The sequence below is a fragment of the Pristis pectinata genome, chromosome 17 (genome assembly GCF_009764475.1).
Source record: "Pristis pectinata isolate sPriPec2 chromosome 17, sPriPec2.1.pri, whole genome shotgun sequence".
Lineage (NCBI taxonomy): Eukaryota > Metazoa > Chordata > Chondrichthyes > Rhinopristiformes > Pristidae > Pristis > Pristis pectinata.
In genome coordinates, this window is record NC_067421.1 from 33028513 (window position 1) to 33056315 (window position 27803).

The 27803-nt window shown below is 43.3% G+C and overlaps 1 protein-coding gene across 4 annotated transcripts in view; it reads right to left on the reverse strand.

Annotated features, from left to right (window-relative positions):
- Positions 1-27803, reverse strand: part of LOC127579262 (rabphilin-3A-like) — a 152746-nt gene that overhangs the window by 53491 nt on the left and 71452 nt on the right. For all 4 annotated transcript variants that reach the window (XM_052031914.1, XM_052031913.1, XM_052031912.1 and 1 more), the window contains 4 exons: positions 22218-22361; positions 18783-18912; positions 13044-13127; positions 3318-3486 (listed from right to left, as the gene is read on the reverse strand). In XM_052031914.1, the coding sequence (XP_051887874.1) occupies positions 3318-3486; positions 13044-13127; positions 18783-18912; positions 22218-22361 (527 nt within the window). The remainder of the gene's footprint in view (positions 1-3317; positions 3487-13043; positions 13128-18782; positions 18913-22217; positions 22362-27803) is intronic.

Consider the following 27803-nt stretch of genomic DNA (forward strand, 5'->3'; position numbering starts at 1 on the left):
TTATAATTATCATATATAACTAGGTAAACATTTTTATTAAGCAGTTCATAATCTGCAAATACATTGCTGACACCATCCAACAGAATACCTTTTACTGCATTGCTTTGAGCAACACAGCATAGATAAATGCAATATCATCCAGCTCATTTATGCAAATAAAATCTTTTTTATTTCTGCCTTAGACTAAAGCTGCTTAAGTGAGCAATGAGCATTTACTCAATACAAAGGTTTTGAAATCCCAGGAATTTGAAGAAATGGGCTTGGAGGGGAAAAAGGTTATAGCTAATCCCAGAGGATAATAGCAACTATTGTCTGAAAATTTTGGCCCAGAGTGCATCCAACAAAAAATAATTAATGATGACACATCTGCAGCAGCTGCTCTTGTGAAACACGCACGTGTGACTTTATATATGAGAGATTAGGAAATGTAAAATTCTTTCTTGAACCTATTACGAGATACTTACAAATAAGCACAAAGTCATGCACAAGCAGATTCCAAATCATGTAATTAACAGATGAAACAGGTTTATAGGAAAGGGGGATGGGAAGTAGGGCAAATTTATGTTTTGTAAAGCTACTTCTTTTACTAATTTTTTTGGCTTCCTTTTGTTAGTTAATCTGATATAGCCCATCAGAAAGAATAAAATCACTCTTCCAACTCCCTCTTGATGTTTCAGTGTTACAGTTTCTCCCTAGAACCTGCTCATTTTCTCTTCCACTTCTGCTCAGATCCCACAGAGACATAACACTCTAGCTATATGGTGGCCTATTGTACTTCTTGTTTAAGGGCCAGTCATTGCAAAATTCAGTAGCACATCTGGCCCAGCACAGCTGCAGAATAGGCTTTCTGAATCAAAGGCCTTTCTATTGCCTGAAAAGGGAAGAAATTCTCTGCAGAGATTCTGTTGGACACATTCTGGAGGTCAGAGTCAAGTGCTGTTGCTTAACTGCTGACAAAATCCATTATTTTCAGCCCAACTGTATTTATAGTTCCCTGGCCAGACCTCTCAACAACATTCAGATTTGAGCAAGCCCTTTGATGTGCTCTGGACTAGCTGGATGAAAAGATGTACTCACAGCTTGCATTTGGAATACAAATCTCCCAGTACATCTCTGTCATCTCTAGCAGTGAAATAAATGCCTATTTACAGAGTGCATGCTTCAAACCTTTCTAGAATGAAAGATTACAAATATCAGATCTACAGTAAACTCATCTCTCCAAGTTGTATTTTCATCTCAATTACTATTCCTGGTTGCATCACAGCTTGGTATGGAGGCTCCAATGCACAGGATTGCAAGAGGCTGCAGAGGTTTATAGACTCAGCCATCTCCATCACGGCACAACCCTCCCCACCATCGAGGACATCTTCAAGAGGTGGTGCCTCAAGATTACAACACCTGCAGTCCCTTAAGTCTATAAGCCTTTAATATGAATGAGTAATTAGTTACACCCACTATTGCATTGTAAAGAACATTGGTTACTTTCTTCATCATCACACCCACAATACTGGGCATTGTAAGAATTAAAGGAAGTAAACACAGTATTTTCTAAAAGGAAAATCTATTAACATTAAAACAACAATGTCATTTCCCTTTCACCCCACTAGCATCCACATTGAGTACCTGCAATCTTTTGTGTCTCTGACACCACATCACTCCCCATGTTAATTCATAGATCCATTCTACTCCTTTCAGTCTTTATATTCTTGAAATTTATATTTTATGTATATCATATTATACAAAATGTTACATATATTGCATATTGTTTTATACTATATATATATATATATATATATATCTATATTGCCACAAAGTCTTGAGGATTTGAAGCAGGTTTCTGCTCACACATTTCTGGATGTGAAAGCTTGGCTGTTATGTCAACTGAAGTTGCAGTTTTTTCAGCCCTGTGAACATCCATTGCAAATTCCCATCAGCATTCCTAAAGGACTCTTCCTTCCAGGACACTCTTGATTATTCTTCTCTCTCCACCCACATCCACCTCCTTCACACAGCACCTTTCTTGTGCAAGTACAGGTGATGATACATCTGTCTCTTGACTAACCCCAAACTACTCTCCAGGGATCCAAACAATGCTTCCATGTAAGGCATTGACTTACTGCACTTCTTTCAATTTGGTGTTCTGCATTCACTGCTTAGGACATGGTTTCCTTTACATTAGGGAGATGAAGCAGCGAGCAGTCTGTAGAAAACTTCTGTTCAGTCCACAAGTATGATACTGACCTTCTAGTCATCCACCCTCTTCCCGCCCTACTATCTTCTCTCCACCTCCTACACCATTCCAAGGAAGCTCACTGTAAACTTGAGGGACAAGACCTCATCTTCTGATTTGGTACACTGACATCTTCAGGACTCAATGCTGACTTCAGCAATTTCTAGCATTCTTACACAAGATATCCAGCATTTCAGTAATTTCATAGAGTTGAGTTGTACACCGTGTCTATGCTGACTAATCCCACTTGCCTGTATTAATTCCATATCCCTCTACGCCTTGCTCATTCAAGTACCTGTCCAGAGGCCTCTTAAATGTTGATAGCGTTCCTGCCTTCACCACTTCCTCAGGCAGCTTATTCCAGATTTTAACTACACTTTGTGTGAAAGATTTACTCCTTAGATCCTCTTTAAACCTCCTCTCTCTCACCTGAAACCTATGCCCTCCAGTTTTAGACATGCCCACCATGGGAAACAGACTCTAGCTATCTACCCTATTTTGGCCTCTCATAATTTTATATACCTCTATCTTGTCACGTTTCAGCCTCCTTTGCTCCAGGGAACAGCCCCAGCCCATCCAATCTCTCCTTATAACTCAAGCCCTCCAATCCAGGCAACATCCTTGTGAATCTCATCTGCACCCCCTCTAGCTTAATCACATCTTTCCTGTAGTGTGGCAACCAGAACTGTACACAATATTCCTCGTGCAGCTTCATCAACATCTTGTACAACTGTAACATTATGTCCCAAATCTTATACTCAATGCCTTAGCCAATGAAGGCGAGCATGCCATATGCCTGCTTCACCACTCCATGTTGCAACTTTCAGGGAACTATGTACATGTACCCCTACCTCTCTCTGTTCATGCACTCAATCTCCATGCATGAACCATTACACAGTGACCACGACGGCACAACAGCCAATGGTAATCACATCCTCACTCATTATCCACATTCCCACAGGGTTCCAGCTCACAGAGGCAGCAACCTTGGTCAAGTGAGAACTGAACCTGAACTGGACACTTGGCTGGATGAGTCCCAAGCCACATGAGGACAATCTCAGTTTTGCTCAGGTCAGAGTTCACTCACCTCGATTCTGAGTCCAGTTGTGAGAAGGTTTCTGCTCAGGACTGGGAGGTTCCTGTGAAGGATGTTCTCCTTTGACCATCTGCAGACTCTGCTTATTAACAGGGATTGGTTCTGGCAGTCCCTGTTTTGGCAAACCCTTAAAGAACCAAGCTCCAGAACGTTTCCAGACCTGTATCAGGATCAGTGAAAACTTTTATTTAGTAGGCATAAGTTATACATCTCTGACAAATCTAATTCAAAGAAAAAGCATAATTAGGTTGCCAAGATAAGCAATTTGGATACCCAGAATTTCCATAAGGCCTGAGAAACACACAGACCAGCTGCGATTTGAGTTGGAGTCCTTTCCTTAGTACACTGTGACCAAGGTGATATTTATACCTCCTGCCTAAATAATTTTACACCTCTGAGCATGATGATCTGTCATTCAAAGTCTGTAGCAGATTGTGTTTTTTGTTAAGCTCAGCAACCTAAAAGATTCCTAATCGTGTGAGAACCAAAATAAAGAGGAGGCTTTACTCAAAGAATGAGCGAAGTATTCTACAGGGAAATCTTTGCTCAATATGTGGCAAGACCAGATGGAGAGTTAATAAAGTTGTGCAGAAAATGGGCGTAAGGTGCGTGAATTGTGAAGGAACAAGCTCTGAATTGATTACAAGGAAGGTCAGAAAAATATCTACTAGTGGCACAACAGGTATAGAACCAAGGGTCCTAAGGGAAATAGGAACGGAAATAGAGGGTCTATAAATGATTGCAATGGGACAGGAACTGAGGATGTAAGAGACACAAGTTGGCTTGTGAAAGCTGAGATTTTAGCTCCCAGGCTTTATCGACCCACCACTAACCCTATTCCTGTACTTGGCAGGAAACACTTCGGGTAGCCTCACAATCTCAGGTGGAAAGAGTCCACTGCTGGGGGCTAGCCAGAATGTTAAGTGATGAGAGCACTCTGCCTGGCGGAGATGATGGAAGTCTCAGGTAAGGGGTCCAAGGCTTCCTCACCACACCTGGAGCAATTCTCCTTTCTAAGTTTGCACACAGCCATATCAGGCTAGGGATGGATTAAATCCCCAGCTCAATTTAACAACCTCCTTAACCAGTTTCTTGAGCTTTAGTGAGTGTCAGTGCGGGCCAGAAAGCAAGGAAATAACCAATGTAATGATAATTTTCAAAGGCACAGATGGAGTTAGTCTGGCTAATTGCAGAATGACTAAATAAATGGATGAAGCAAAAATAACCAGAAGCAGTTGATACAAAGTTTAGACATGACAACTGGGCTTGAATATAATTGCTGCAGATTTTAGCAGAAATGACAGATATGGAGGAAAATTAACTGGATGTGGGATACTCTCCATGGAATTTTTTAAAAGGCTTTGCACCTACCGGAAAAGATTAGGGAATATAGAATTACCCACTGGGCAACAAACAACTTAAAATCAATCCTTAAAGTCTGAAACTGATTTGAGGTTATGGTCAGTTTCTCAGAGTGGTTGAAAGTGGGAGGCAGAGTTCATAGATATACATGTCCATCAATAACTTGGATACAGGAACTGAGGTCAAAATCCACAGGGGCACAAAAAACAAAATAACCTGCAAAATGATATGGAGCAGTGAAAAGAGCAGCAACTGACTGGTTGGAATATGGTGCCAGTATTTGTGAGGTAGTTCATCTCGGTAAAATAATAAAAGTAATCATTCTACTGTGATTAGGGTTCAGGAGTGGAAGAGCAGCCTCGATCCATAAGGGACTAAATGCAATACATCAATTGGACAATTACATAAAAACAGCTGTTAGGCGAGAGTAGAAATAGAGTTTTTAATATCAAGAGGTGATGGTGATTGAATATCATACCGCTGGAATACTCTGGGCAGTTTTGTGCTCCAAGTTATAAGGAGAGCAACATTAGAACAGAAAAAAAATAGAAGCATGAATAAGCCATTTGACCTTTTACCTCAGTGCCACTTTCCTGCACTAACCCCATATTCCTTTATCCCACTAAAATCTAAAAATCTATTGACCCTCTGCCTTGAATATACTCAGTAACTGAGCCTCCACAGCCCTCTTTGGCAGTGAATTCCATAGATGCACCATCCCTGGATGAGGACTTCTCTTCTCTGGTTTGAATGCCAACCCTTTATTTTGAGACTGAGAGCCCTGGTTCTTGACACCCCAGCCAGAGGCAAAATCAACTCCACATCTACTCTGTCAAGCTCACTTATGAATTTTGCACATTTCAATGAGGATCATGTTCTTTCTTCTAAACTCAAGAGAGTACAGTCTGCTCAATCTCTCCTAATGCAATAACCCACCCTCCCAGGACAAACTGCTGAATCTTCTTTAGGTATGGAGATAATAAACAATATTCCAGATGAGGGCCCTACGTAATTGCAGCTTGATGTCTCCATTCTTGCACTCAAGTTCTCTTTCAATAAGAGCCAACATATCGTTTGTCTTCCTAACTATCAGTGATTTGTGTACAAGGAGACCTTACAATACCTTTCAATCATTCGGCATGTAAAAAAATACTTCACTTTTTTTTCAACCAAATTGGATAACATGACATGTTTCCACATCAGGTTCCAATTCTGATGTCCTTACCTATTCACTAAGCCTATCTTTCTCCGCCTGAAGTATTTCTGCATCACAGCTGACATTATGTTAAAAGTATGACAGTAAATTAGCTAACTTTAAAAAAATTAATACATTGTTAACAATAAATATTCCCTTGAAGGCAAAAAAATCCAACAGGAAAAGTGGTTCAACGTGGCTTTCAAGAGAAGTCAAAGATAGTATTAGATCACAGGAAAAGAAGTATAATATTGCCAAAACAAAATGTATGCCTGAGAATACTAGAACACAAGCAAGCAACAGCAGGAGTAGGCCACCAGACCCCTCAAGCCTTCCTTGCCATTCAATATAATCATGGCAAATCCATGCTGGCCTCAACTCCTCTTCTGTGCTCATTCCCCATAACCCTCAATTCATCGATCTTTTAAATATTTATCTACCTCCAATTTAAATATATCTAATGATCTGGCCTCCACCACCTTTGGGGGCAGGAAATTCCAGAGATTCACTAACCCCTCAGGGAAGAAATGTCTATCCTCCTCAGTTCTAAATGTCCAGTCCTTTATTTAGCAGCTACGTCCCTTTGAGGACTGGAAAAGTTTTAGAATTCAGCAAAATGAACACCAAGGACTTGATAAGGAATGGGAAAGTAGAATAAAAGGTTAATCATGCAAGAAATATAAAAAGAGATTGTGAAAGCTTCTTTAGATAAATAAAAAGGAAATGATTAGTTCAGGTTAATGTGGGTCACTTATAAATCGGGGCAGAAGTACAGAAATGATAGAGAAATTAACCAAATATTTGTGTTCATTTTCAGGTGAACTACAAGCCTACAGTGAATGAATAGATGTAGTGCATTGGTCCTTGAGAAGGGTTTTGATAAGGTGCCACTCAAGAGACTATTAAACAGAATTTTGGTGTGTGATATTATACAGGCATGGATAAAGGATTGTTTAAAGTAGGAATAAATGGATTATAAAGCTGTTAATAAAAGCAACCACAGTGATCAGTGGTGGGACCCCAGCTGTTAACAAGCAATAACAGTAATATGGTTGAAGGGATCACTTGTAATATATCCTAATTTGTTGAAGATATAAAGTTAGATTTTAACATAGTTTTCCAGTCTACCACCTGTTGAGGTAATAGAGACTGATTCACTAGGATAGTTCTAGATTTACCAAAGTACATATGGAAAGAAAAGTTGTTGTTATGAAAAGACCAAGTGTTGATTTAATGGAAGAGGTAACTTAGATATCAGGGCTGGATGTGTCAACAGAAGCCATGTGTTTCCGGGTTTGGGGATTCACTATTATTTTTTAATATTATTATCTTGGTTATGTTAATAATAGAGATTTAAAGCATGCAAGCAGCAGTCTGAGTTGCTCCAGCAGTGAGCTGGCCCAGACATAGAGTCACAGTCATGGAGATATAGCATCCAGAAAAAGCCCCTTCAGCCCACTGTGTCCATGCCAACTATCAAGCATCCATCTACACTAATCCCATTTATAATCTTTCAACCTATCAACTATCCTCCTACCCTCCTCTCCCCTCATCAATTGTCCTGTCAATCACTATAGAAGGGGCGATTTACAGTAGCCAATTAATCTACCCATCAGCATGTTTTTGGCATGTGGGAAGAAACCAGAACATCCAGAATAAACCCACAAGGGGGGAGTGTGCAAACTCCACACAGACAGCACCCAAGGTCAGGATCGAGCCCGGATCACTCTGGAGCTGTGAAGCCAAATGACCTCCTACTATGTTGTAAACCATTCTATGATTCAATAAGTTTAACATAGATCCTTGAGAGCCTGGGGAAAGCATTGCCATAGTTAGTTACCAAAGCAGAGACCATGCCAACATTTAAGAACAGATTATAAGGGAAAGGGAACAACAGAGACTGGGAATAGGGGAAATGCACGGGATTAAGATTCGTGTTCACATGGAGGATAACTGCCAACATGTACTGGTTGGGACAAACAGCCCGTTTCCTTGTTGAGATTCTTGTATTATTTTATAAAATGCGCAGCACCTAACTTGTGATACACAGGCAACTCTGTGTTATGGGGGTGTAGGGGTTCTGTTCCTAGAAAATGGTCCATATCATGATCTTCCATAGTGCAAAGCTGTATCATCTGCGCATACTGAAGAACTGCAAGTTGAAAATTAATAAATTTTATATTTATTTATTTACAATTTTTCATATAAGTTCTGTGAGAGCAAATTTTGTTCTGTATCTCAAATTTCTGGGTAGTGATTTGTGAATTCTGTAAGGGTGAATTTCTGTAACCTGAACAGCTGTAACGCAGGGATCACCTGCAATCCCACCTGGGCAGCACAAATGCTGCACCACACATGCATTCTACAGCTTGTTGAGCCCACAGAGCTATTCATTCCCTCTAAAGGGTAACAAGATCCAAAACACAATTTTAACATCAATGACTCATCACTGTACTGAGGTGTAATGAATATATCCTCACACACACCACAAAGGAACAAGTGAGGTAAGCATTAAAATTTCATTGTGCAGTGACATATGGCACATACCAAGGCTCATTCAATTTTAAATTTATAGAGGTACGGAATGTGCTTTGAAAGTTCCCTTTATAGGCTGTAATGAGGTTTATCTCATAAATATCTGCAACAACATCTCATTCTTAATGTGGCATCTGCTCTCTGGGGAACCCAGGCTGTGCTGCAATTTTTATTTCAATCAAATCTAATTCAAGTTCCCAAGGCTGCTTTATACCAAGAAACTGAACATTCTTACTGTGTGTGACAAGGTTTTGGCGTGGTGTTTTAATGGCCTGGTAAATTTAATTTCTATCTTCTTGTAGAATCACTATATCATGATCACAACATGCCATCCCACCTATTTTTGTGAAACCATCAGCCCCTCTAATCTGAGTGCAGCCAGGAGTAAGGCCCTGCCTTCAGCCCTCTGAGACTCCACCCAGTGAGCACCCACCATGACCCAGGAGGAAAACAAGGGGGACTTTGCTGTCAGGTGCCCCTCACCTCACTCTCATGGGATGGGAAGGGGATGAAAGCAAAAGAAACCATTGACCAACAGCATTCCCCCTCCTCCGTGCCCAGAAGGACCTTTCAAGGATTCTGGGAGTAACTTCGAATCGAGTAATGTGGATCCATAGTGTTGGCTAAAATAGTACAAGAGCCATTAGGTTTGGCAGTGTGTGGGAGGTTGCGTAAAAATTGGACCTAGGGTCATCAATGGGATCATCCAGAATTGGCAGCAGGGTTGGGGGTACTTCAGAAAGTAACCAGAAGGAGAGAGGGAAGAGAGAAGAGTGAGCTTTCAGGGAACACTCCTGTTCCTCCACCTTGCTGACATCACAAAAGTAGGTGGAAGGATATGTTGTGATTGGGATATTGGGATTCTGCAACAGGATGTAGATAGATTGAGTGACTGGGCAAAATCTTGGCAAGTGGAGTTGAATGTGGGGAAGTGTGAGGTCATGCACTTCAGTAAGAGGAATCAAAAGGCAAATTATTATCTACATGGAGAAAGACTTCAAATGAGTGTTCAGAGGGATCTAAGTGTTCTAGTGCATGAATCACAAAAGGCAGCAGGCAGGTCCATGCAATTAAGAAGGAAAATGGCATTTTGGCTTTTATTATGAAGGGTTTGGAATTTAAAAATAGAAAGGTTTTTCACAATTGTACAGAGTGTTGGTGAGGCTAAACCTTGAATATTGTGCATAGTTTTGGTTCCTTTACCTAAAACAGGATATCATAGCATTGGAGGCAGTTCAAAGGAGATTCAGCAGCCTGACTTCTGAGATGAGTCCTATTAAGTGAGGCAAAACAGATTGGGTCTGTATTCCTTGCAGTTTAGAAGAATGAGGGGTGACCTTATTGAGACATACAAGATCTTCAGAGTGCTTGACAGGGTAGATGTTGAGACGTTTTCACTCATGAAAGAGTCTTGAATGAGAGGACATAGCTACAAAATAAGCGGCTGGTTATTTAAAAGGAGGTGCGTCAAAATTTATTTTCATGGAGGATGGTGAATCTCTACCCAGAGGGTTGTGGAGGCTAGATCATTAGAAGTATTTATGGTGGAGGTAGATACATTTTTGAAGGATCAGAGAATTAAGGGCTATGTGGGACTGGTACAGAAGAGGCATGTGTGGATCACTGAGTGGCAGAGCAGGTTTGAGGGACCAGGTGGCCAACTCCTGTTTCTATTTTCTTGTGTTCTTATCCTGACCACCCAAAAATAAAACTCTCCTGCCATGTACTTTCCCCTGCAGGTTTCACTAGTGGGTTCTGTGCCTGTGAGGTTCTCCTGAGGATTCACATTCAAATGGAATAGGGGCAGCCAAGCCACACAAAATCATAGGAAGGGCAGCACTGAAGGAAGCCAATCAGCCATGGAAACCATGCTGGGAAAAATATGGTCTCTAGGGTATCCCCACTTCCCAGCATTTGATCTTGCAGGTCAGGGTTCTTTGTCCCATCATCCTTGCAGGCAGTGAGTTCCAGATCCCCCCCTGCTCGCTGCATGCAAGTGTTTTTCCTCAGGTCCCCTGTAATCTTACCACAATTTCCTTCCAATCTATGTGCCCTCCTAAGAGAAGTACATCATTCCTGTTTACCCTGTCTTAGTTTCACATAATTAAATACATCACGATAAAGTCTTCCCTCAGCCTCGTCTGTTCCAAAGAACACAACACCAGTTTAAGCAATCACTCGTCATAACTAAAATTTTCCAGCTGTGATAACATCTTCCTAAATTTCCCCTGGACCCTTTCTGTTGCTACTATATTTTTCTTCAGTTGTGGTGACTGGAATTGTACAAAATACTCTAGTGTGGTCTAGTGTTTAATACACTTCTAGCATGAACACTCTGCTCTTGTATTTTATTCCTGGCTGTAAAGGTAAATAACCAATGTGCCCTCCTAATTACCTCATTCATGTGTCGAGGATCTGTGTGCACCCACCTCAAAGATCCTTTTGTTTCTCTGGACTTCTCAATGTCCTGCCATTTATTGTGTGTTCCCCGACATGTCCTTAATTCCAATGTATTATCTTGCATTCTCTGGAATGTAATCTATTTGGTTCTTGCATGCCCACATGACCTGCCCATTGGCCTTTCTGCAGCCTACAACTTACATCCTCACTGTTAACCACACTGGTATCATCTGGGAACTTCTTAATCATGGTCCCTACATTTAATTCCAAATCACTGATATGCACCACAAAAAGCAAGGAACCCAATCCAATCCACCAAACCCACCCACGCCCCCACCCCCACCCCTAAATCCTCCACTACACCTAACCCACCCCACTGTCCACCTGGGGATGTTTAAGATTATGTGGTGCAGGCAGAAGGGATGTTGAGGACATAGGGCAACCTCCACCCAGGCATGTGTGGTTAAAATCAATGTTTATTTCTTATTAGAAGAGAGATCCAATCAGTTCTAAAATATAAACTGAACAAAAATGTGTTATAAACAGAAACATTCAAAGCTTCCCCGAAATCTTGTTTCTGGACAGTGACAGCTGGTCTGAGGCACCTGATCAGCTGTGGCTGCTCTTCTGGTTTCATAAACCTGCCGAGCCTGGACCATCACTATAGAGACTGATCCCAGCGTTTCTACTTCACCTCCTGGGCAGTGGCACAGAAAACAATATAAACGCAGGCCCTCTCTAAAATTCAATCCCTTTGTGTAGAGAGATTATCCCTCGCAAACTGCCTAAGAATCAGGCTATGCAAAGTGCAAATAGCTGGTGGGTGTAAACTAGCAGAGGCCTCATGTTAACATTTCAGCAAAGAAGCAACAAGTGGGAGGAGATATTGGATCATTGGGATTCTGAAGAAAGAATGGGAAGGATGGTGGAGAGTGATGTATTCTGATCTATAAAGCTGGGCAGATGTGGTTGTCAGGGTAACACATCAATTTACTCCGTGTCCCTCAGCATGAAGGAAAGCTGCAGTGTGATGACAGAGAATAGCACCAATTCCTGCACTGCCTGACAGCAGTAACTCTGGCTGCTCAGCTCTGATGTGGACGTGCCTTCTCAACAGTGCCAGACAGACACTGCATAAAGAAAGCTGTAGGAAATGTTCAGCCACCTGTGGAATTAGGGAAGTGATGACAAATGGAAATCACATTGCCTTAAGCATTGCCTTATTGTTAATTTATTAGAGCGGAACCTTAATTGTCTCACTCCTGAGTTATTTGTTGTGGCACAATTGTTCTGCTGACTATACAACTTGCCTTTTTCAGTCTGCTCAGATCGTCATTGCCTTCTTCAGCCAACACCACCTTGAAGCTAGTAGCTGGGTTGTGTACAGGTAAGCTGAAAGAAATGTGGCCACTCTCTCCTTCACAGAATCATAGAGCTATATGGCTCAGAGACAGGCTCTTGTACCCAACTCATCCATGCCGATCAAGTTGTCTCCCTGAGCTATTCCCATTTACCTTCATTTGGCCCATATCCCTCTAAACCCTTCCTATCCAGGTACCTGTCCAAGAAGTCTTTTAAACATTGTAATTGTACCCACCTCTACCACTTCTTCTGGCAGCTCATTCCATATACCTCTGTGAAAAAGCTCATCCCCTTTAAATCTTTCCCCTCTCACCTTAAACCTGTGCCCTCTAGTTTCTAACTCCCCAACCCTGGGAAAAAGACTGTGACCATATATCTTATCTATGTCCCTCATGATTTTATAAACCTCTATAAGGTCACCTCTCAGCTTCCTTTGCTCCAGGGAGAACATCCCCAGTCTATCTAATCTCTCCTTATGACTCAGGCAACATCCTTGTGAATCTTTTCTGCTTTAATGACGTTCTTCCTATAGCTAGGCAACCAGAACTGCACACAATATTCCAAGTGTGGTCTCACCAACTTCTTGTACAGCTGTAACATGACGTCCCAACTCTTGTACTCAGTGCACTGACTGATGAAGGCAAGCATGCCAAATATCTTCTTTGCCATCCTCTCACCTGTTTCAACTCTGTCCTCTCCCCTTCAGTTCCATCCACCGGGGTACAGCCTGGCTGTTGCCAAGTCTCTTCACACAGCAGCAGAATATAACACAGTCCTACTGCACCAGACCCTAAGCAGGAACTGTGCAGTGCTGGTCTCTGGAGTGAGGGGAACCACAAACACAGGTGTATACAGGACCTTACCTCTCGCTGCTCACTGCAGATCTTACACAGCCACACGGGTCGGGGCCGACTTGGTGTTTCAATTCCACATTTGGTGCAAACGTTCTGGAGGTGAAAAAGGGAAAGGATTAGTGTTAACTGAAAGCTCATTTCTCAGAACTCACTGCCAGCTTTGAGTGAATAAAACCAACAGCTGCCATTTATGTGGCAAAGATAACCAATGTCTTCACAGAAGGGTTAACAAGCAGACACTGATGGCAAGCCACAGAAGATAAGATATGTTTACTAGTCACATGTACATTGAAACACACAGTGAAATCCATCTTTTGCGTAGAGTGTTCTGGGGGCAGCCCACAAGTGTCGCCACACTTCCGGCACCAACATAGCAGGCCCACAACTTCCTAACCTGTATGTCTTTGGAATGTGGGAGGAAACCAGAGCACCCAGAGGAAACCCATGCAGACACGGGGAGAACGTACAAACTCCTTACAGACAGCGGCCGGAATTGAACTCGGGTCGCTGGCGCTGTAATAGCGTTATGCTAACTGCTACACTAAGTTATGTCAACTCTGCTCATTCACGGGAGTCACCAGCATTTGTTGACCAAACTTAATCAAGTCACCATCTTGAACCGCTGCAGTCCTTCTAGAGCCAGAGTCATACAGTACCGAAATAGGCCCTTCGGACCACCCTGTCCATGTCACCCATTAAGTACCCATCTATACCAAATTCACCTACCAGCACTTGCTTCATAGACTTCAATGCCTTGGTGATTCAAGCGCTTGCCCTGATACTTCTCATCTGTTGTGAGAGTCTCTACCTCCACATCCACTGAGGCAGGGTGTTCCCCATTCCAACCACCCTCTGGGTGAAAAAAATTCTACCTCAGATCCCCTCTAAATGCTTTACCCCTATATCTAGAGGGCACAATGAAATGTCTGAAACTGGAGGGCATAGATCAGACATTTCATTGTGCCCTCTAGTTTTAGACACCTTCTGGTGAAGGTACTCCTACAAAGGTGTGGAGGAGGGAGTTCCAAAATTTAGACCCAGAGATAATGAAGGACCAGTGCTATCCTTCCAGGTCAGGGTGATGTGCAACCTGCAGGTGGCGGTTTTCCCATTTTCCTCTGCCTAAGTCCTTCAAGGTGGGAAAGATGTGGATTCTCAGAGGTCCTGTCAGAGTAGACTTCGTTGCAAGGTGCTTCAGTGCATTTTGCAGTCGTAGTGTGCTGCTAAGGAGCATGTTAGAGGAAAAAAAGGCTGAGAGGTTTAGTTAGGGAAATCAAGACATTGTGGTCTTGGTTGTCAAAGGCACAGCCACCAATAGTAAAGTCTGGTGTATGAGGCCATAACTGGAAAAGGTCAAATGCCCAGGAGAATTGTAGGGCTGGAGCACGTTGCAGAGATAGGAAGGGAGAGCTGATTCGGTTAGAAGGATGGGAATTTTAAAACTGCATGAGGAACACAGGGCGATGGGTGAATAGGGTTTGAGGTTGCTTCAAACTAGGCATGGGCAGGTCTCAATGGTATTGTCCTGCCCTGGGATGGGCTGGGTTTGTGCTCCCCAGTATCACCATAAAGCGGACAGATCCAACCAGTGTTGATCATGTCTTGGCACAGCAGAGTGGGCCACCTAAGCTGAACTTGGTGCCACTGGAATTTAGGAAATGAAGCCTACCCACACTCACTGCTACATTTCCCACTCCCCCTCACTCCAAGCTGAGTTTATGCAGATGCCAATTAAGAACAGGACTGAGCTAAGTTCATTCAGTTAAGTAACCTGTCTGGGTCCTCTTTGACCTTATAGATGTTTATAAAGTTATGAGAGGCATGGATAGAACAGATGGTCAGAGTCTTTATCCCAGGGCAAGGGAGTAAAGAACTAGATGGCACAGGCTTAAGGTGAGAGGGAAGAAATTTAAAGGAGATCTGAGGGGTAAGTTTTTCATACAGAGGGCAGTGGATACCTGGAATGAGCTGCCAGAGGACGTGATTGAGGCAGATACAATTACGACATTGAAAGGGCATTTGGACAGGTACTTAGATAGAAAAGACATAGAGGGATATGGGCCTAATGCAGGCAAAAGGATTAGTATAGATAGGCGTCATGGTTGGCATGGATGAGGTGGGCTGTACAATTCTATGAGCAATGTGGACAAGCAGTCTCAGGGTTAAGGCTTCGGTCTTTGTCGGGGACAGGCTCGTGAATCCCCATGGACAAAATCTAAGCCAATGTTTATTTGAGGAAAAGGGTGTTATCAGTGCCAAGAGCTTTATGCAGACAGCAGCTCTGTCAGGAGAGGAAGTGGGTTTACATGAGCAGCTGAGGGAGATCTTCCCTCTGAACTCACAGCCTAGTCTATGCACTGGGAAAATTTAATTTCTTTATCATGCTATTTTTAGCAGTCTAGCAACACACTGAGTTAGATCACTGTGATATTTTACTGAAGTTGTGAACTTGTTTGTTGGCTGTGTTAAAACAGCAGGGTTAGGAATTTAATAACATGAGCAAATCCCCTAAAAATAACACCTAGAGGAAATTAACCTACAACATCTGCCCCGCAGAAGATACCACTGAAGTCTTTGCTTCAGTCTGGCTCAACGTTCCTGACACTGTAAGTTACACAATACAGCACTGTTGGTAGTTGTGCATTCCTTCCAACCTTAGAGCCTTTACAACCTTTCCCCTTCTTCCCTGAAGGCACTGACGCATGCTGCTGTATGGTTCAATGATTGACATCTGCCTTTTCTTTTCGCCTCTGGCATGTCAGCATTTAATATCCATCCCCAATTGCCCATGAGAAAATATTACCTAACTGCTTTTTTGAACTACGGTGGTCCTTCCTCCTATAGAAGGAATGCTGATACATTTTCAAGACTGGACTGTGCATGACTTGGAAAGGGAGCTCACAAATGGATAGTGTTCTCACATGCCTGTTGCCCTTCACATTGATGGAAGTTGTGGGTCTGAACGTTGCTATTGAAGAAACATTGGCTTCTGGAGATTATTAGCCACAGTGTACCGGTGGTGGAGAGAGCAGACGCACAGATTAACTGGCTATCCTTTTTTAGCAAAGGTTTTATATTGTAGCAACATACAGAAACAGAGTGGGTGAAGACATTATCATTCTTATTAATTATTTGTGAGGAAGCATTTTCTAAAAGTAGATGGAGTTCAGGGATTGTGGGAGTCAAGAACTTTCTATTGGAACGAAGACCAGAGCTTGGAGCTGCTCCCAGTAACTTCACTGGTAGAATGGAAGGAAGTGGTCTGCTCATATCAAATTTAAAGTTACAGCATTTGGATGTTACAGAAGCTGAATTGTTCTCCTTTGAACAGAGAAGACTAAGGAGAGATTTAATAAAGGTGTTTAAAAGTCTGAAGGCTTCTGATGGCGTAAGCAAGGAAGGGCTTTAACCACAATTTAAGGTGATTGGCAAAAGAACCAGAGAGAACTTTAAAACTTTATTTATACAGGACGGTAACAGGCCCTTCCAGCCCAATGAGCCCACGGTGCCCATTTACACCCATGTTAACCTACTAACCCATACATCTTTGGAATGTGGGAGGAAACCGCAGCACCTGGAGGAACCCCATGCAGTCACGGGGAGAACGTACAAACTCCTTACAGGCAGCGGCAGGAATTGAACCCTGATCGCTGGCGCTGTAATAGCGTTACACTAACTGCTACACTATCATGCCGCCCAAGGGGAGTATCTTTTTAAAGAAATCAGTGGGTTATAATCCAGAATTCATGTACTGAATAGAGATGGGAACAGATTCAGCTCCAACTGGGAAGATGGAATTTAAGTGCAAAGTTATACATTTTAGAATGTCAAGTATGTGTAGGCCATAGACAATGAATGCTGGGGAGTACTGAGGAACAGAGGCACATTGGTTTAGAAGTCCAAAGGTCCCTGAAGGTGGCAGCACAAGTAGATAGGGCAGTTAAGAAGGCATATGAGATGCAAGCCTTTATTAATCAGGCAATGGAATATAAGAGCAGCAAAGTTATGGTATAACTTTATAAAACATTGATGAAGCCATATCTAGAATAGTGTGTGTAGTTTTATTCACCACAGTATAGGAAGGATGTGATTGCTCTGGAGAGGGTGCAGAGGAGATTCACCAGGATGTTGCCTGGGATGGAGTGTCTCAGTTATGAGGAGAGACTAGACTGGTTGGGTTTGTTTTCCTTGGTGCAGAAAAGGGCTGGGGGGTGTGCAAGGAGCTCATAGAGGTGTACAAAATTATGAGGGGCATAGATAGGGTTGACAGTAGTAAACATTTCCCCTTAGCACAGGTAGCTACAACATGGGGCATAGGTTTTAGGTAAGCAGTGAGAGGTTTAGACAGGATATAAGGAAGAATTTTTTCACCAGAGGGTGGTTGGACTTCCTTGAAAATTAGCAAAAGTATGGTGAGGGGGGAGAAGCTCAAAGTTCCACCGCACGTGAGTGTCCCACCTGTAATGAACAAGCACTATAATCCACAACTATAATCCATGCTCACAAAGAAAAAATCAGAGCAATTATATTTCCAAAATAAATGAATGCTTATTTATTGCCATCAGGAAGCAACAAAGCTGAACTAGCATGGACGGAAACTATGATCATCCTTAAGAGTCCCTTCCATATCAGAGCCCTATTTCACATACATCAGTTTTTCCAGAGGCTCAATGAGTCATCGCCATTTCACTTATCACTAAGTAAGTAGAATTCATGTCCTGTACATAAACTCAGAATGCAGAACAGTTTTATTTGTGGTTGCCTGATGCCCCCAGGAGCAGACCCAAAAGGAAAAATACCAACATGGGACCCTTTTTAAACACACAATACAAATTTCTCCATATTGTGCCAAAGTGGAGTGGTATGTTTTTGGGCAAACTTTTCCATAAGGATGCAAACTGTAAACTTTCAATTTTGGCAGCTGGCGTCAATCCTGAGATTTAGTGAAATACAGCTGAGTGACAACCTGTCCTCCTCTACCTGAACAATGCCTCCCATTCCCTCTCCTATCTACTTCCTGTGGCATCAGACAACCAGGCTAAGAACAGTTTTCTGCTGGCTCTGCAATTGTGATCAACCTTTAAAACAAAGTCTAAGGCAGTAAGTGTTTATCTAATGTTGCATCATGCTGAAATCCCAATGCCCATCGCTCAAAGGCTGACACTGACTCTTGTATGAGGGAAAACACTTATGCTTCAGCTTGTAGCATGTCTCCAAATTTGACAGGTAGTGATGGTTATTATCCTCAAAGCACTTCTGCTGCTTTGTTACTTCAGTTGCAGGAGTTCATTCAGCTTCCTCACAACATCCCACCCCAGTACATTTTTCATTATACCATCCTTAATGCCTGGACGTTCTTTTGAAAGTGATGGGAAACTGGACAGGAAATCACCCAGATGTGATGTTGTTGAGAATTCTTTAAAATTCTATCTAATGTACTAAAAGAGCATCTACATTTGGGAGGAAGCCTATGATGAAATAAGCTTTACCATTTAAAAAAATTTAACCATAGGTAAAATAGTTTAGATTAGTATGTGCTGGCAGAATCCCTCCTGTAAACAGCGTGGCTTATCCTCTGGCCACAACCAGCTGCATGGGCTGCCCTGTCTGCAGAGTGTGCAGTTTCTCAAAGGGAAATGCAGCTTGAACATGTCTCCCTCAGTAATCACTTTGTTTGAAGCGCTGCTCCAAAAGCAGTCAAATTCAAATCGACGAACTACCCCAGATCCAACATGGCACGTCGGTTACCTTTTTACAGTCTTCACACACCACGGAGTGCGATCCCAGCAGCCCAAGCTGCTCCCCACACAGGATGCAGCGGGAAAGGCCATCCCCCAGAACGTTCTTTCGCATGTTGTCCAAGCGATCCATGAGTCGCCTGAGTGTGAAGCCAAAAACAAGAGAGAGTTAAATCAGACAGAGCACTCCCAACCCTTCAAAACCCTGCTGGGTGGATTGGGCTAATGTTTCCTCATAGTTAAATTAGAAAACCAAACTTCCTCCAAGGAGGGCAGCAGGGATTAGCCAGGTAATCACAGCCTGGTGAGCCTAATGTCAGTGTTATGGAAATCATTAGAAAGAGTTCTGAGGGACAAGGTTAATTTGTACATTGAGAGGCAGGGATTGATCTAGGATAGTCAGCATAGTCTTGATAAGGAGAGATCTTGTCTGACCAATTTTTTGATTGAATCTTCAGAAGAGATAACAAAACATGTGAATGAGGGTAGCACAAATGATGTAATCTATATAGATCAGTACAGCTTTTACCTAAGTCCCACATGGGACGCTGGTCACGATTGCCCCTGTTGTCCTTAATGGCCCTACTCTTTCCCTGGTTAGTCTTCTGCCCTTATTATACTTATAGACCACCTTTGGATTAACACTAATCCTGTCTGCCAGTGATATTTCATGACCCCTCTTTGCCTTCCTAATTTCCTTTATAAGCATCTCCCTGCACTTTTTGTACTCTTGATGGGCCTCCTTTATCTTTAATTCCCTATACCTGCCTCATGTTGCCTTTTTTCAATTCATACAACTCTCAATATCCCTCAGCATCCACGGTTCCCTCAACTTGTTACCCCTGGCTTTTACCCCTACAGGAACATGTTAGCCCTGAACTCTTGCTATTTCTCCTTTGAATGCTTCCCACTGTGCAGGTGTACACTTACCTGCAAATACATGCTCCCAGTCAACATTAGTCAGGTTTTGTCTTATTCTAATGAAGTTGGCCTTCCCCCAATTTAAGATGTTTATTTCTGTTCCATCCCTACTCTTTTCCATAACCACTTTGAAATATATGGAGTTATGGTCACTATTCCCAAAATACTACCCTGCTGACACTATCACCAGCGTTATTCCCCAGGACAAGGTCCAGGAGAGCTCCTTCCCTCGATAGTCTATCTACATATGGTGTCAAAAAACTCTCCTGGACATGCTTCAAAAACTCCGCCCATTCTAAGCCTTTAACACTAAGGCATTCCCAGTTAATATTCAGGAAATTAAAATCCCCCAGTACTATAACCCTATTTGTATTGTATTTCTCTGATATCTGTCTACATATCTGTTCCTGTTCCTCTTGTTGACTGTTGGGAGGTCTGTAATATATCCCCAGCAAAATGAAAACCTCCTTTTGTTCATAATCTCTGCTCATGTGGCCTCATTTGAGGAGCCTTCTAGGATAGCCTCTCTCAATCCTGAAATAATAGTAATTGATTAACAGTGCAAAGCCAGCTCCTCTTTTGTTTGCCCCTCTGTCTCACCTGAGTATGTTATCTCCCAGGATATTGAGTTACCAGTCCTGCCCATCCTGATCCATCAATGCCCATCAGTGATAGCACAATATCATATATCCTCATGTAAATTACAGCTTTGAGTTCATCAACCTTACTAATTAGACTCTTTACAATAAAATAGATGCAACATAGCTTTGAATTCCCTTGGTGTGCACTTACCCACTTGTTCTGCCTACTGGACTTACTAGTCCTCCACTAGGTGATTGTACCTCTTCATCTAAATATTAACCCTGAGCCACATTCCCCCACCAACTTAGTTTAAACCTACCCCAACAGCATTAGTAAACCTCTCTACAAGGATGTTGACCCTACTCTGGTTAAGGTGTAACCTATCCCACTTGTATAGATCCTACCTTCCCCAGAAATGGTTCCAATGATCCTGGAACCTAAATCCCATCCCCCTGCACCATCCCTTCAGCCATGTATTCATCTGACCTTTGCTTCTATTCCTATGATTAATAAATTCACAGATGACACAAAAATTGGTTGTGATGTTCATGGGGAGGAGAGCAGACTTCAGTTACAGAACAATATTGATCACTTGGTATGATAGACAGTACAAAAGCAGATGGATTTAATCTTGAAATATGTAAGGTGATGCTTTTGGAGAGAACTAATAAGGTTAGGATATACACAATGAATGGTAGGACTCCAGACATACTGAGGAACAGAGAGAACTTGGTGTGTATGTCCAATGATCTGTGAAAGCTGCAGCACGTGTATATATGTTGGTTAAAAAGTCATACAAGTTACTTGTCATCATTAGCCTGGTAATAGAATATAAGAGCAGGGAGATTATCAGACAACTATATAAAACATCGGTTAAGCCACAGCTGGAGTATGGTATGCACTTTTGGTTGCCACACTATAGGAAGGATGTGATTGCACCAGAGAAGGTAGAGAAGAGATTCATTAGGATGTTGCCTGGGATGGAGTATTTCAGCTATGAGGAGAGAATGGGGGTTGTTTTCTTTGAAGGGAGAAGGCTGAAGGGGATCTGATTAAGGAAACCAAAATTATAAATGGGCATGGATGGAATAGGTAGTGAGAAACTTTCGCCTAAGCAGAGGTGCCTACAACCAAAGGGAATAGGTTTAAGGTAAGTGGTAGGAGGTTTAGAGGGGATTTCAGGAAGAATTTTTTCATCCAGAGGCTGGTTGAAATCTGGACCTCAAAGCCTGAGGTGGTGGTGGAGGCAGAGACTCTCGTAACAGTTAAGAAGTGTTTAGAAGAGCATTTAAAATGCAAGCATGGAAGGCACCAGACCAACTGCTTGGAAATGGGATTTGTATAGGCCAGTGCTTGATTGTAGGCATGGGTTCGGTGGGCCAAAGGGCCCACGTCTGTGCTGTATGACTTATATCTTCAATTGTGTTTACACACATGGAAACTGTGAAGAGATGATACATTTTGAATGATTGAATAATTCTGTAATTTTACAACAAAAAGTCAGAAATTGCAGTAATAATCCTGCACAAATGCAATAGGCCAATCATCCTGTACCATAATTTTTTATGATTCTATTGCCAACTAAGCTGAAAATATTTCCTTGGACTTGTCACTTTGAAAGCAGTGACAATGTTGCTTCCCCTCTCAAAGCACATTCTGAAATCAACTGAGGTCTCTTTGCCCAAAATGTTAATTGTTGATTCTATTATAAGATGCTGACATTCCTGCTGTGTGAAGGATAGATTTGTGCAACTTTGTGGTATGAGAAAAGGCCATTCAGCTCCATGTGTCAGTGCTTTGAAAGAGTGGTCATTTGTTTAGGAGTCCATCACTATCAGGAACTGAATGCCACACATGGTGGTACACTGTCCCACTCCCCGTGCCTCAATACCTACCTCTTCCCATTCAGTATAAGCTACCCTCACCATTCTCCTGGGCTCACCCGATTCGCTCCTGCTCCATTTCCTCCATCTTCTCCGCCCGGGCGATCACCCTGTTGATGATTTCCTTCTCTTCCTCGGTCAGCTCCTCGTTCTTCCGCTGCTTCTCAGTTTTGTTTGTGTGCACCGACCAGCCGGCTCCCAGCCTGTCACAGGATTGCAGGCAGGGTTTAAAGGTGCATGAACCAATACAGACTGAACATTTCTGGCTGCAAAAGGCAACCTGGGCTATCAGACCCACCTCATGGGCACTGGGGTTGGGCTCATCACTCTCACTGCTGTGCAGTGGGGGTAATCCCTCCACCAACAGCCCACACACAACAGTCAAGAGTCAATATTTTTTTAATGTAATGACTTCTCCAAGACTATGATTCCTTGGATACCAATTGGCATTAAGTATTTTACCCAGGTATCCACCTGTGTGCCCAGACTGTGTCTATTCTTGGGCTTTCTCCATCTCAGAGGATCATGGCTAAATGTGACTCCATTCTCACACTAGTTCTTGACTGCCCTCTAATGGTAGTCCAGCAAGTCACTCAGTTTTATTGAAACGTGGCCACACATTCAAGAAGGTCACTTTCCAACACATTGAAGAAGAATTTCTAAATTTATATAAATACACTGGTGTCATTCTTGCATTAGGCTCTGTTTCTGTTTTCAGTTAACTGAAACTTTAGTATTTTCTAATTTCTTTATTTGGTTTCTGAAGAATGCACAATAAATTCATGAAGCAACATCTTCATTGGTATTTTATTGGGACGTACATAACTGTTGCACAAACATTGGAACATCCCCTTCAAGGACAACAGAGAGAACACTTCAAAAATGACCACCACTGTCACATCTCAAGGAATGGAAAGGCTGACGGGGAGGGGGGCATCATGAGGAGTGGGTGGGATTATCCCTGGACTCTGGGATTGTTTGCAACTTGCGTATTTAATGATATTAATGCAGCAGCTACTTGGAGTGGGGATCCAACAATCTACCAGTCAAGTTGTGCAGGGCTAATGCCCATTACAGTGGACTGTTGCAATGCGATGGCGTACAGAATCATTGCTGACACTAGAAATATGTTGGCATTCTTTTATCATCACCAGATCTATATCCCAGAACTCCCTCTCCAACTAATTGTGGGAAAACCTTCACTCGAAGGACTGTAGTGGTTCAAGAAGGGAGGTCACTAATATCTTGCAAGGATTATTAAGGATGGGGAATAAATGCTTGACACCATACAGAACATCAGAATCAGGTTTACTATCACTGTCTTATATGATGTGAAGTTTGTTAGCCTGCTTGATAGACACCCCATCCACAACCATTCACTCACTCCACCACTGACACACAGTAGCAGCAGTTTGTACCATCACAGGATGCACTGTAACTTGCCAAGATTCCTCAGCCAGCAACTTCCAAACCCATGTCCTCTGAATGCTAGAAGGACAAGGGCAGCAAAAGCATGGGAACACCACCACATGGAAGTTGCCCTCCAAGCTACACACCATCTTGACCTGGAAATATTTCACTGCTCCTTCACTGTCTCTGGGTCAAAATCCTGGAACCCTCTCCCTACCAGCATTGTAGATATATCTACAGCTCAAGACTGCAGCTCACCACCACCTTCTCAAGGGCAACCAGGGACGGGCAATTAAATGCTAGCTCAGATTGCAAAGCTAACATCCCTTGAATGAACAAAAAAAATTCCAAGGCAGTTGAAGGGTTCTTCTGAGTACCCCATTTCCTCAACATCCCAAAGACCTGCCGGTTGGTAGGTTAGTTTGGCTACTGTAAAATTGCCCTTAATAAGAGGGGTGGGAGGAGAATCAAGGGGAGCTAATGGACAAGAGAATAGTTACAGGGAAATGAGTGGTGGAATGGATTGATGGGATGCTCTGAGAGCTGGTATAGACTTGATGGGCCAAATAGCCTCCTTCTATGGGGTAAGGAAATATAAATATGAGGAATATGAGAGAAAAATACTTTGCTCAACGGAATCTAGAAAGCAGCTCAAAGCATCTCCAAGATCATCCTATTTCCATTCCCAGGGCACCTGGTTCAGTTCTTGCTAGGTCTTGCAGATGATATTCTGCACTCTGCACAGAGTCTCCTCAAAAGGGCACCCAGCATACCACACACAGCACAGAGCAATATCACCACACCCCTTTCACCAATCTAGGTCACCCAGGACCTCACCTTACCTAGAGAACACAGCACCTGACCTTGCCCAGGGCACCTAGTACAATGCCCTGCCCACAGCAAAGAGCAGTGTCTCAAACCCCCTCACCGGCCTACGCACCCAGTGTCCTGCCCTGCACTCCTCCCTTCCCAGAGCAAAGAGCAGCACCTTGCCCTGTCTAGGGCACTCAGAACAAAGACCCACATTTCCCCCTCTCCCAGGATACCCCGCACCATCCCCCACAACACCCAGCCCTACATAGAACTCTCACCCCCTGGGCACCTAACATCTTCCTCCACTCTTCCAGCACCCTGTCCCATCCAGTGCACCTAATGCCACCAGTGCACCCCTGGTGCAAAAACAAAAAACAAAGTGAATAGGGCAGAGACTGAACAAACTCTCAGTCACATTTTGGAAGAAAGTAGGCAGTTTGAAAAAGATTTTTTTTAAATTTTATTCCTTAGGTGTGGGCATTGCTGCAAAACTAGCCATTTGGGGAGGTACTGAGGAAACAGTTGCTACTGTCATATTCACTTACAGGTTATCTCCACAGCAATGCTGGCCTCACCCTATCAGAGATATTCCCTTTACTCTATCTACTACCACCATCCTCCCTGCAGCTTGACATTAACTTGTTTTCTCTCCATCCCTGTTCCATTGACGATCTCAGACCTGAAACATTAACTCATTTTCTCTTTCCACAGTTGCTGATTGACCTGCTGAGCTTTTCCAGCATTTTGTGTTTTTATTTTCAGATACTCAGCTCATAATGCTAAACAAGTCCTTGCCAAGGATATGATGAATAACTCAACATTCTCACAGCTCTCTCTGGTAGGGAATCCCAAAGAATAACAACCTGCTGAACAAAGAAATTCCTCTTTTCCTCGGCTTTAATTGCCTGACCTCTTATTCTGATACAATGCCCTATAGTTCTAACCTCCCCCTAAGCCTTGAGTATGACTCCCAATAGATTATGTGGTGAAGCTGTGCTTTGGTGCAAGATCTACCTTGTACATCTACTGAATGACACTTTCATTGTTAATATTGCACAGGGCCATGTTAAGGTGCCTGCCTCTAATTGAGGAGACACAGAGCAAGGGAAGGGCGCAGAAAGTGAATGGCAAAGTGAGAGAATGAAAGAGAGAGAAAATGAGAGAATGAGAAAGAGAGAGGGAGGGGGAATGAGGGGGGGGGGGGGAATGAGAGAGCGCACCAGTATCACAGAGAGGGAGAAAAGGAAAAGGTGAGGAATAGAATAAAAGATGGGCAGAGAGAGAGAGAGAAAGAAAGGAGAAAAGAAAAAAGCAAAAGCAGGCAGTGGAAGAAAAAAGAGAGAATCAGGAAGTAAAGAGAAATGGACCAAGATTACCAAGGAGTGAGAAAAATGCTAGAGAGAGAGAGCATGGAGATGTCCATACAAAGAGGGAACAAAAGGATGTAATGAGGAGAGAGTGAATGGTAGAGAGACAGAGTGAGGTAACCATAGAGTGAGAGAACGGGTCACAGAAACTATGCGGACAGAAGTAGAAAGTGTGCGAATAAGAGACTGCGTAAAGAGACCCAGTGGAATTGGCTGGATAAAGACAAAAAAAGAGCAGACGTCCGATGCCTTGCTTTCATTAAACTTTCACCAGCATCAGCCGATATAAAATGCTATCCAATCAGGAATGCGTGCCTGGGAAACATTGCGGCAGCTCACCAATGAGCGTGCAGCTGACCTCAACAGACGCAGTGCCTAGCGCGGGGCCTGCCCCTCCATGTGTGGAGCCTCTGATCAGTATTCTGCTGCTGCAGCCCTGCTGCTATGTGAAAGAAACGAATCTGTCTGGGTGTGGGGGGATTTATGGCGAACTCTCCATGTCCCTCGCATATTACAATCGAATCCAGCCTCTGAGACACCAGTGCGTGAACCTCGCGCGCCCTGTACTGAACGACTGACATCAACGATGCAAAACAAATAAGAACATTGCAAGGCTGCGGACACCGCAACATTATTTCACAGAGCGATGGGGCGGGGGGAGAGTTACAGCACGGAATCAGGCCTTTCAGCCCAGCGACTCCTTGCAAACCATCAAACCACTATTTTTTTTACACCAAGGAGACACAAGAAACTGCAGATGCTGGAATCTGTAGCAACAAACAATCTGCTGGAGGAACTCAGCAAGCCGGCTGTCCTGATGCACGGTTCTGAACTGAAACTTCGATAATTCCTTTAACCCCCATAGATGCTGCTCGACCTGCTGAGTTTCTCCAGCAGTTTGTTTATTGCTCCTACGCTAATCTCATTTTATTTTCCTCACAATCCCATCAACTGCCCCCAGATTCTGCCACTCACCCACACGCGAAGGGCAATGTACAGTGGCCAATTTACCTGCCAATCGGACATTTTTGGGATGTGGAAGGAAACCAGAGCACACAGAGGTCACAGGGAGAACGTGCAAACTCCACACAGACAGCACCGGAGGTCAGGATCGAACCCTGGTCTCTGGAGCTGCGAGGCAGTAGCGCCAACTGCAGGAAAATGATGAGGGGAGGATTTACCGAGCTGCATACAAGGAGGGTTAGTCTTGCTCCACTTTGCTGGGTCTTTGGTTAACCTCTTGACTCCACTCACCCACTCTCTCTGAATCTGCAGCCACCACCCACTGACCCAGGGCACTGCATCATTGACGGTTCCCCCTTTCCACTGCCTTCTGGGAAGCACCAGGAGGCTATTGGACTACAGGAGGCATCACAAGCAAGCCCAAGCAGCTCCTCAGCCTATGCCCACGGCCCCATCCTTTAGAGAAGGGTTAGCGGAGATTAATGAGGATTCAGGGTGCTGGGTGGCTCCATGGCATCTATCACCAGCTGGGCTCTGGATGGGGTGGGGGGTGAAGGATCTGACAGGGGATGTGTACAATTTGAGTGAAGGTGGTGACAGATCTGAGAGAGACAGAGAGGTTAGGGGGTGCGAGGGATTTGAGGGAAGTTGGAAGGGATCTGTTGTTGGGATTTGAGAGAAGTTTGAGAGGGGACTGAGGGTATTGGACTGATAAAACCAGGTTTCAATGTGGGGCTGTTGTCCTCTGGATATGCCATTGTTCACTTATATTTCAGTTACAAAGGCAGCACACAAAATGTATTCACATTAGTTACAAAAAGATTGCGAGACAATAAATTGCTGTGATGCTAATCAACAAACAGTGATGCTTCCCTACTGACTGTTGGCAATTTATGAGTCATCCTTGGCTGCGGAAAAAAAACCTTACATCTGTCATGTTGGAAAGGCTTTGATCCTTCTGTCTGTGGATGTGTGTGTGGGGGACAGATGGACAGAGTTGTTGGTGGGATGAGGATTTTGCTGCAAAGAGAAAAAAATTGAGGCAGAAATCCTGGAAAATAGACCTGGGGGAGTTTGTGTAATTAAGGCTTC